Source organism: Chiloscyllium punctatum, chromosome 8 (genome assembly GCF_047496795.1).
Source record: "Chiloscyllium punctatum isolate Juve2018m chromosome 8, sChiPun1.3, whole genome shotgun sequence".
NCBI classification, from domain to species: Eukaryota; Metazoa; Chordata; class Chondrichthyes; order Orectolobiformes; family Hemiscylliidae; genus Chiloscyllium; species Chiloscyllium punctatum.
In genome coordinates this window covers 92,695,514-92,706,949 of record NC_092746.1, presented here as the reverse complement: position 1 = coordinate 92,706,949, position 11,436 = coordinate 92,695,514, and the positions used below count along the sequence as shown (strand labels likewise).

At 42.1% G+C, this 11,436-nt stretch overlaps 1 protein-coding gene across 5 annotated transcripts in view; it reads left to right on the top strand.

Moving 5' to 3' along the window:
- The first annotated feature begins 489 nt into the window (after nt 1-489).
- Nucleotides 490-11,436, top strand: part of znf438 (zinc finger protein 438) — a 243,370-nt gene continuing 232,423 nt past the window's right edge. For 3 of the 5 annotated variants that reach the window (XM_072576074.1, XM_072576072.1, XM_072576071.1), the window contains exon 1: nt 490-659. In XM_072576074.1, the coding sequence (XP_072432175.1) occupies nt 557-659 (103 nt within the window). In that variant the 5' untranslated portion in view covers nt 490-556. Of the gene's footprint in view, nt 704-11,436 lie in introns of all 5 variants that reach the window. The other 2 variants (XM_072576076.1, XM_072576075.1) reach the window with 2 other exon arrangements.

Sequence of the window (11,436 nt, the reverse complement as noted above, 5' to 3'; positions counted from 1 at the left end):
ACATGTGAACTAAAGCAGATATGAAATAAAAAGTGTTTGAAAAGCCCAGGTCAACAATTCTTTTGGATTCAATGTTAACTCTCTTATTCTCTCTATAACTGTTGCCAGAACTGCTGAGTTTCTCCAGCACTTTTTAAAAAAATTGTAAATTACTGGGATTTTCTCAGCAATTTCTGATTGCTTGTTTTGATTTTGAGTAAAGCGTTTTAAGGATATGTGGATGTTTACGATTTTAAAATAAACAAGTGCTGGAGTAACTCACCAGGTCTGGCAGCATCTGTGCAGAGAGCAAAAGTAAACGTCAGGACTTAGTTCTCTCTGCACAGATCCGTTGAGTTTTTCCAGCACTTGTATTTTTCCCCCGAAATGACGCACACGAAGATCTTAAAAACGCATTAATCAGAAGCAATATGCTCGCTTTGGTTGAATAAGCGTGCTGGTGGGTTGTTGCTCCAAAGTGCAGTCAAGTGTGTGCTGCCCAGTGAATAGGAGCAGGCTGCTGGTTGCAGCCTAGGCCCGGCCTGGGGGCCGCCCCGCTCCTTTCCCATTGGAGTTCATGGACGGAGTGAAACAAGATGGCGGCGCCCAGCTAGAGCCGATCATGGCGGATGCCTCAAGGTGCAAGCACAGAAAACAGGCGAATCCGAGGAGAAAACACGGTCAGTCCGATTGCATTTTAACTCCTATCCCCATTAGAGAGAAGGTACGAACCTTCCTGAAGTTTGCCCGAGCCGGAACTCTTTGTTTTTTTTTATATAAGATCTAAAGAATAAATATGTTCGCTGTGACCTAGCCGAGGATGCGGTTTCGGTTTTGGGAAAACTAAAACGGGAATGAAACAAGCGGCTCGGCCTGCCTGCACTTCTTGTAGCGTCGCCTATCTACCTCTCTCTGAAGACCGAGCTTCCCTTGCGATTTCTGTTGAACCAAAATAAGAAGGGGAAGGGCGGGGGGAAGCGCTCGTCTGCTGCCAGACAGGACATTTTCCTGCCGTTGACCGGCAGTTGTGGCCGCGGTGAGGCGGGCCTTGTGGCGCGGGACTGGGAGGGAAGGCCTAGGGCGGACGGACGGCCGGCCCAGGGCTGTCTCTGTCTGTCAGACCCGCGGACCGGCTCCTCCTGTGTGTTTCCTCAGAGGAGGGAGAAGCTGGAGTTTACAGCACTCACCGACCCCGAACATTTTATTCCATTGCGGGCCAGCGTGGGCGTGTGACGTGCAGCTGCAGCGTCTCGTCTCCTAAAGGGTTTCTCTCAGTTTTTTCTCTCTCTCAACACACAGCCTTTCCATTGTGAAGGCAGCTGATGTGTGGGTTCTTATCTCTCCTCGAGCCAACAACTCATTTATTACAGATAAATGGCTTATTGTGCTTAAATTCATTGACACATTGGCGATGGGGTAGGCAAAATGACAACGGGGAGTCGCTGGAATGGATGAATTTTTAATGCCCCACGATAAATGAATGCAGATCTGCCAAGTCTTGGGCCCTTCTTTCAAGTTGGGCAATCTTCATGTATGTAACACATCAAAATAAAGATGAATTTGAAATTGTTTTCAACATTGATTCGCCACTTTTGAATATATAAAATACTCTAAGCATGCTTGCCTCTACTGTAAAACTTTCCAAATAATACTCACGTTTTTAATCACCTTTCTGAATTTAGAATTACATTATATAAGTGGAGGGTGTTATTACCAGCAATGAAAAGTGAATATCTCAAAAATAAACTACCATCTTATATCAGTTATTTATAATTTAATTCCTTGTTAGGATGTTCTAATACTTATAGGCTAGAATAGAGCAGTGCTGGAAAATTTGTACTCTATCTCAATGTTAATTTTCTAGCTATATATTGCAAATTATTTCTGAATATTAAGAACATATTGGAATTTAGCAACAATATTTCTGTCACCTGTGTATACACTTTGATTTTTGGGATAGATAATTTGGTGGCATTTTCATGTTCATAGATTCTGATCACCATTCTGGGTGATATAGAGTTTGAGTATCAATTTTATCACTGGTATTGATGTAATTTAAGTTCTCAAATCACCTTTTTCCTGAATTTGTGTGTTCATACAGCAGTTGGTTACTGAGTGACGCATTAGAGAAAACCCATCAGGTTGATCATCGCTAAAATGTACTTATTTTCTATTGATCTGCTGGTAGTTCTTTTGTTTATTTTAGCTGTTGATTTACAGATGTAGTAGGCTAAAACAATTGCATTTCTTAAATATATCTGATTTATGTATTGTGCAAATTCAGCTTGTTTGAGAGGATACTTTTGGCAGCAGTTTGTGGAAAATAAATGTTTGGACTATCTTATGAGGATAGGTTGGTCGCACTGGGCGTGTTTGACTGGACTTTAGAAGAGTGGGGGAATGATTTGATGCAAGTATCCTGAATGGCCTTGACAAGGTAGATGTGGAAATGTATTGATTCTTTGGAGTTGGGCTTCACTGGCCAGGCTGGCATTCATCACCGATCTTTGCCCATGAAAATATGGTGGTGAACAGTCGTCTTCAGTTTACTACAATCTGTTTGGTGTAGGTACTTTCAATGGTGTTAGGGAGGGAGCTTCAGGATTTAAGACTGAGATAGATTGGGGAATCAAGGGTTTTGGGGAAAGGGCAGGAAAGTGAATATAAGGAATGTGTGGTCAGCCATGATCCTCTAGAATGGTGGAGCAGGCTCAAAAGGCCAAACTGCCTCCTCTTTCTATTTCTTATGTCTTAAAGAAAGATTCTTAGTCTGTGATAGCAAAGGTTGTCAGGACTGATCTGTAAACAGATCAGTTGTGATTTTATTGAATGGCAGAGCAATGTTTGCCATTTGTTTTATTTGTTCGTAAATATCTTGAGTGGGTCCACGAAGGAGAGTTTAGCTTGAATGCTGTTGTGCATCGTGTTTGAAGTTACAGGTAGTTCTTGTGCAACCCTGTACTTGATAAGAATCACACAATAAAAGTAGCACTCAATGTTGGCAATGTAATTGTGTTACAGCCAACACATATTTTATAAGTTGTTTCAGAAGCTGCATCCCCCATTCATCCATTGTGTTACAGCTAATTTGCGTTGACAAAACGCATATTATAGCAGAACAACCTATAGTTTGTACATGAAGAGTTCAGCGACAATTGTAATGTAGCTCAGGAAAAGTGGGAATAAAACAATTAACATTAATGTAAACAATTTCAAGGGAATTTGAGGATTTATTCAGTGTTTTAAACCTTAAGTGAATACATTGCAATCTGCTTTGCAACATCAAGGGCCGAAGGCTCTGTACTGCTCTGTAATGTTCTATTTTTTTATCACCTTTTGTGCTCCCATTAATTTTAGATGTCTGAATTATGTAGAATCATAAATCTACTGGCTTTCATTCACTGCAATAAGTATTTTTCATTCAAACTCTAATTATGGGGTCTGGGTAATGGAATGGGTTGGGTATTAACTATAGCTACTGAGATGGAAAATTTCTTTGGAAGGATCCAATATGACGTTATTTTGGACTGTCTTGATTTGTTGAGTTGGTTTGCTGGTCAAAGCTGCAGCCAATTGCCATACATTAGCAATTTAATTTAAAATGGCTTGTGTTTTAAAAAAAATGGGTGGGGAAATACAGCATTGGTGCAGTAGAAATGATCTTTTGGGTTCAGCATTGTGGCCTCTGGTGCAGAGTAGAGGACATTTTTCTGTTTCCAGTCTCCTGTAATTGATTTTGGGGCTTGAAATGATTGAAAATTGAATTCCACAGCATTCACATTTTCTTTGGGTATATATAGACCCTTCCGTCCATGCCGACCAGATATCCCAACCCAGTCTAGTCTCACCTGTCAGCACCTGGCCCATATCCCTCAAACCTTCATATTCATAAATACATTCATATATATTCATAAATTCTTTTAAATGTTATAATGTTGAAACTGAAACTGAGATACTGCAATGTTGTACCTGGTTCATTTATGTTCTAATCTAGGAAGGAACATATTGGAATGCGGTGCTAATGGAATTCAGTTAAGTCTGAATATCTAATATCTGGCTCAGGATATAATAGTGCTCATTAATTGTACCAGTGAATAGAATCTGTTTTGGGAGTGATGCCCTCGTCTTGAGGATAATTTTTTTAAAAAGTGGAGTGATTATGTGTGTGTTTGTGCAGTCATTTGCCGCAAGGGAAATGCCTAAATATGTCTAGGTTATTGAAGTCAATTGATGAGTAGAGGCTAGACATGTCCCTGGAGGAAAGGAAAATTTCTGGGCTAGTTACCCTGAGATGTTATTAATGCCTTCAAATGAGGAATGGTCTGCATCATGAAAAAAATCTGAAATTGAAAAGAATTCAATATTTGATTTAAGCAGTAATTAAGAACCAAAGATGCAATGGTTTAATTGGAATTTTGTTTTTTGAATGTGGATAAATGACTAAACTACAGAACAGGAATTATTTTCATAATTTTGTCTATGTATAATTTCATTTTTTTCCAAACTCTATTGATGCATTTAATGGAAAGAAAATGAAGGTCAACTCCCACAGATTTCTAGGTGGTTTTGTGCAAACCATTGATATAAGTGTAACTAATATAGTATTAATATTGTCAGCTGTTATTATGAACAGAGCGCTATAATGACAACAAGGTTTGTCTTTAACTGTGCAGTTCTGTTTGCTGTTTTTGATCCATGTTCTTGATCAAGTTTTATCAAGCTATGTTGCAATTTACAACCTTGGGATCATTCATCTGAAATCGAGACATACTTTTCTAAACAACACCTACTGTCCGAATACACATTGATATTGAATTCTCCAGCCACCTGGTCTAGTCCTGGAGACCATTAATGTGATGAGTTATTTGGGGATGAGTCATGTAGACTCCCTGCTGGTCCTAACACTAGTTTAAACTCTGGTCTTGTTTTTCTTTTCCTTTTTATGTGATGGTTTTGCAGCCCTGGTTTTTAAGTAAACAATTACTATTGGCCAGAACACGGTATGTACAAACTCCATACAGAAAGAACAGAGCTGGTAAGTAAAGTCACGATAGAGGTGGGAAAGTACCTGGCTTTTCCAAGACTTTGTAGAGCCCTAGTTCAGACAGTATGAACATTTTCATGTGGGGAGAGGGGGTGTGAGAAAACCTATTTGTGTGATTTTCCATTTGCAATAAAATGATGTTTGACTGCACGATATGTTTCAGAGTTTGAAAAGATATGTGAAGTGTAAAAGGCACAGTGATGTGAAACAAAACAGAAATTGCTAATGTAAGTCAGTTGGCCCAGTAGCATCTACAGAGACAACAGAATTCACTTTTTGGGTCCAGTAACTTTTCATCAGAACCATGCAAATGGGATGTTATGAAGTGAGTTCAAGGTCATAGTTCTCTATTTGGGAGTTTGTATTTCAACCATTATTCTAAGAAAAAGTGAGGACTGCAGATGCTGGAGAGAGTTGAGTGTGTGGTGCTGGAAAAGCTGGGCAGGTCAGGCCGCATCCAAGGAGCAGGAGAATTAATATTTCTGGCATCAGGAATGAGGCTTGTGGGCCGAGGGTTGCTGGGAGATAAATGGGAGGGGGTTGAGTTGGGGTGGTGGAGGGTAGTTGAGAATGCGATAGATAGATGAAGATGGGGGAGAAGGTTATAGGTCAGAGAGGGAAGGTGGAGCAGATAGATGGGAAAGGTGATGGACAGGTCAGGAGGGTGGTGCCGAATTGGAGGCTTGGGACTGGGATAATGTGGGGGGAGGGGAAATGAGGAAGCTGTTGAAATCCACATTGATCCTGTGTGATTGCAAGGTCCCAAGGCAGAATTTGAGGCGTTTTTCTTCCAGGTGTTGGGTGGTAAGGGTTTGGCAATGGAGGAAGCCCAGGACCTGCACGTCCTTGGTGGGGTCGGACGGGGGAGTTGAATGTTCAGCCATGGAACGGTGGGGTTGGTTGGTGCAGGTTTCCTAGTGATCTCTGAAATGATCTGCAAGTAGGCATCCTGTCTCCCCGAGGTAGAGCATCAGGGTGCAATGGATTCTGTAGATAACATTAGTGGAGGTACAGGTAAATTTCTGTCTGATGTGGAAGGATCCTTTGGGACCTTGGATGGCAGTGAGTGGGGAGGTGCGGGTGTGGGTTTTGCACTTGCTGTGGTGGCATGGGCAGTGCTAGGAGTAGGGTGTGGGCTGGTGGGGGGCATGGAAATGATGAGGCAGTCATGGAGAGAATGGTCTCTGGAATGCTGGTATGGGTCGGGCGGGAAATATATCTCTGGTGGTGGGTTCAATTTGTAGATGGTGGAAGTTGTGGAGGACGACGTGATGTATAAGGAGGTTGGTGGGGTGGAAGGTGAGGACTGGGGTGGGGGGTGGGGTTTCTGTCCTTGTGTTGGGAGGGGTGGCGTTCAAGAGTGGAGGTGCGGGAAGCCAAGGAGATGCGCTGGAGGGCATCATTGATTACATGGGAAGGGAAATTGTGATCTTGGATGGAGTAGGCCATCTGGGTTTCTCTAAGGTGGAATTGCTCATACTGGGAACAGATGTGGCAGAGGTGGAGGAATTGGGAAAGGGGATGTCATTTTTACAGGATATGGGGTTGGCGGAGGTGTAGTCTCAGTACCTGTGGGAGTTGTTGGGCGTCCATGTCGGTTGCCGGAGATGGAGAGGTCCAGGAAGGAGATCCCCATCCACAGCCTCCAGCTTCATCATCCGTGAGCACTGCACCGCCCAGTTTTAACTCCTGAAGAGTCACAAACCTGACCTGCCCGGTCGACCCATTGTCTCAGCCTGCTCCTGTCCCGCTGAACTCCATTCTGCATACCGCTCAGTCCAGGAACTTACCAGCTGTGTTCGGGACACCATCTATGCCCTTCACCTCCTCCAAGACTTTCGTTTTCTGGCCCCCAATGCCTTATCTTCATCATGAACATCCAGTCCCTGTACACATCCATCCACCACGATGAAGGCCCCCAAGCCCTCCGTTTCTTCCTCTCACACTGTCCCAACCAGTACCCTTCCATCCTCCTGGCTGAACTTGTCCTCACTCTCAACAACCTCCCCTTCCAATCCGAGCTGAAAATGTGTTGTTGGAAAAGCGCAGCAGGTCAGGCAGCATCCAAAGAGCAGGAGAATCGACGTTTCGGGCATGAGCCTTTCTTCAGCTCATTCCTGAAGAAGGGCTCATGCCCGAAACGTCGATTCTCCTGCTCCTTGGATGCTGCCTGACCTGCTGTGCTTTTCCAGCAACACATTTTCAGCTCTGATCTCCAGCATCTGCAGTCCTCACTTTCTCCTCTCCTTCCAATCCTCCCACTTCCTCCAAACCAAAGGGGTAGCCATGGCATCTGCATGGAGCTCAGCTCAGCCTAGATTAGAGTGGTGCTGGAAAAGCACAGCAGGTCAGGCAGCATCCGAGGAGCAGGAAAATTGACGTTTCGGGCAAAAGCCAATCAATTAACCCCAGTCACCTTAACTACTACTTATATTAGCATATTCTACTGTTTAAGCAAAGTGTTTCTGAAAACATGATGACAATCCTTGATCAAAAGTAATCAAACGTAAGCATTTTTTTCCACATTCAGTATTATAAGACTAACACAATATATTTTTTCAGATTCTGTACAATACTCCCCTTTCTTCCTTTGAACAAAAAAAGATTTAATCAGAAAGTGACCCAAACACACACTGACATTTTTTCTTTTTATTTTAATCACTCCTCACAGCATTGCGGTCTGTCTTTGAGATCTCGGATAATTTGTTGGAGCAAGTGGCTTTTTGTTGTGAAACAGTATGACAACTTATGACTTGCATCAGTCCAGTTCATTTTGGGAATCTTTTCTTTCTAACACTGTCTTTGTACAAGTAATTTCAATCTTCAACCTTTCCTCAGTGATGCTGTTGGTGAAATGTATATTGTCCCAAAGTGAAAAGTTTTCACATAACATGTGAGCAGAATTTTCTCAGATTGTCCCTTTTAAATGGTTTCATTTTGAATATTGGATAAATAGACCCCTGGACCTCTGGCTTCTACTCATGCCAGTGTTTCAGCAGCTTAGATACTGAACTACCATTTCAATTTTCTCATGACTTTCCAGGCTAATTGACAACAGTTCTCGTTCTTATCCAATAAGAATATGATAACTTTTGCTGGGCCTGAAGAACAAACTGAAAGGTTGGCATATGTAACTTTATTTAAAAGACTCAATTCATTTCTTCTGGGTCAGGCAATGCTAGAAATCGAAGCTTGCGTTTTTCTGAACTTAATTTCTTGAATGTATTATTTGCACTCGAGACTTCATCAATAGTTGCTTCATCGTACTCTGTTTCAAATATTATAATTGACATGGAGTCTTGTTTGACTGTATAATCGATTTAACTGTGCAATCAAACCCCTTAATTGGTCTGTGCCTTCCCTGGATGCAAAATCATTTTTCTGATGTTAACTGCATCCAGATAAATTGGGCTCAAGTTCCAAGTGAGACTGTTGATCCAAAGTTACTCCTGACATATTCTGCTTTTTGTATAAACCTATGTACTTAATGGCCTTAAATCTGATTTTCAACCTTAAATTCCCTTTTTATTTTATCATTGATCCATCACTCTAATTCCGAGGACCCCACCCCAAAGGAAATTACCAATGTGTGTTGTAAAGCTATCTGCCAATTTACCTCTGTGATACTTGTCGAGCATTGTTGCATCTGTTTTAAGTTGAACACAACCTACTTTTGTTGAACTGAAGTACTATACTGTCACTACATCATCCAGTTCATCGCCTTCTTGTTTAATTTCTGTATTTTCCCTTCTATATCACTGGCTTTTACATAGTCAAATAAAACTTCTATTCATTAGTAGCCATCAAAATAACTCAATCATTTGGGCCCATATGTGTTATGGTGTTCCCACCCTGATCATAGTTCTTTTATTTGTCAAACTACAACCTCTACTTGCTGCCCCCACTTTATTCTACAAATATCAACACAATTTCTCCATCTGATGAATAGAATTCCCTTTGTAAGTTTGTTATTTTTTCCTTGGGCAATAATCACTTCCAGTTCCAGAACTTGTGTTTTCTGTCCTTGTATGTTTGATCTAGTTTTTCCCATTTATTGATCTTACCTCCTATCACTGAGCTGACGTTTGTATTTGCTGGCTTTTCCTGCCTCCATTTAATAGTGGCATTGCCCATTCACACATTCTCCTTTCACCATTGTGTCAACTTGCTGTTGTTGTTCTCTGGGAAAATAGCCTTGTCCTAGCTGTGTATCATTTTGTCCTTGTTTACTCACCCCTTTGGCCAAAACATGGCCCTTTATAATTATAAGGATATATGTGTAAAGGAAGTGCATTATGCTTCGTCACTTTTTGTAACTCATAGAGATTTTGTAGGTCTGTAATCAGTGCTAGTTAAGCTCTGGGAATGCACCCTAACAGTTTGTTGGCGCGCTGTAAAATCATACTACCTTACCCAGACCTTTCTGTTCTTGCTACATGTCTATATTGCCAGGTACCATGTCCTTCAGATAAGAATTCATTTTGATTGGCCTTAGATGATAGTGAACCCTTCCCACTGTGCAAGGCATTCAGATGCTAAGAAAAAGTGAAGCTAATTGTAGGTATTCCCAAGTCAAAGGTGATCATGATGAAGGAAATTTTGAATTTCTCCTAAAACACAATTGATTTACTTTAGAGACCACAAGCATTTTTAGTGATTTCTTTGCACAGACTTCCCATGCCAATGCAGATGTAGTTTTGGAACTGTGTTGGTCTGTGTTTATGAAGCATGTCATTTATTATTGTGTGAATTCTTTCAAACAATCCATTATTAAAGAGTTTTCGTGCTGCAGAATTCATTACCACATTGTCCATCGTTGCATACTGTAAATTCATCACTGACAATCCCCCCCACCCTGCCCCATTATTCATTCGGAATTTAGCTGGTGCCAACTACTTCTCCACTGCCCAACCTATGCCACTAACTAGGGTGGCACGGTGGCACAGTGGTTAGCACTGCTGCCTCACAGCGCCAGAGACCTGGGTTCAATTCCCGCCTCAGGCGACTGACTGTGTGGAGTTTGCACATTCTCCTTGTGTCTGCGTGGGTTTCCTCCAGGTGCTCCGGTTTCCTCCCACAGTCCAAAGATGTGCAGGTCAGGTGAATTGGCCATGCTAAATTGCCCGTAGTATTAGGTAAGGGATAGATGTAGGGGTATAGGTGGGTTGCGCTTCGGCGGGGCGGTGTGGACTTGTTGGGCCGAAGGGCCCGTTTCCACACTGTAATGTAATCTAATCTAATCTAAAATTTGCCTGTTGAAAGGGGCAACTTTGCACTCATTTTCCACTTCTTGACTAACAGTACCAGAGGCTGTGACAATACAAGTGAATGTCTACATGATTAGATTAGACTAGAATAGATTCCCTTCAGTGTGGAAACAGACCCTTCAGCCCAACGATTCCACACTGACCCTCCGAAGAATCAACTGTGGGTGATTGTTGGCTAGCTTTTAATTTTATACTTTTTATTGAATTAAACTTTCATCATCAGTTTTTTTTTGGAATTCAAACCAATGGCTGCAGAGTATTAACATAGAACATAGAGCATTACAGTGCAGTACAGGCCCTTCGGCCCTCGACCTGTCATACCAATCTGAAGCCCATCCAACCTGCACTATTCCATGTACATCCATATGCTTGTCCAATGACAATTTAAATGCACTTAAAGTTGGCAAATCTACTACCGTTGCAGGCAAAGCATTCCATACCGTTACTACCCTCTGAGTAAAGAAACTACCCCTGACATCTGTCCTATATCTGTCACCCCTCAATTTAAAGCTATGCCCCCTCATGCTCGCCGTCACCATACTTGGAAAAAGGCCCACCCTGTCCACCCTATCTAACGCTCTAATTATCTTGTATGTCTCTATTAAGTCACCTCTCCACCTTCTTCTCTCCAACAAAAACAGCCTCAAGTCCCTCAGCCTTTCCTCGTAATACCTACCCTCCATATCAGGCAACATCCTAGTAAATCTCCTCTGCACCCTTTCCAAAGCTTTCACATCCTCCTTATAATGCAGTGACCAGAACTGTACACAGTACTCCAAGTGCAGCCGCACCAGAGTTTCGTACAGCTGCAGCCTGACCTCATGGTTCTGGAACTCAATCCCTCTATTAATAAAAGCTAAAACACTGTATGCCTTCTTAACAACCCTGTCAACTTTCAAGGATCTGTATACATGGACTCAGAGATCTCTCTGCTCATCTACACTACCAAGAATCTTACCATTAGCCCAGTACTTTGCATTCCGGTTACTCCGACCAAAGTGAATCACCTCACACTTGTCCATATTAAACTCCATTTGCCACCCCTCAGCCCAACTCTGCAGCTTATCTTTGTGAGCTGGTATTATCCTGGTATTCTGGATTACTAGCCCAGTGACATTGTCACTGTGCCAACACTTTCCCTGAAAT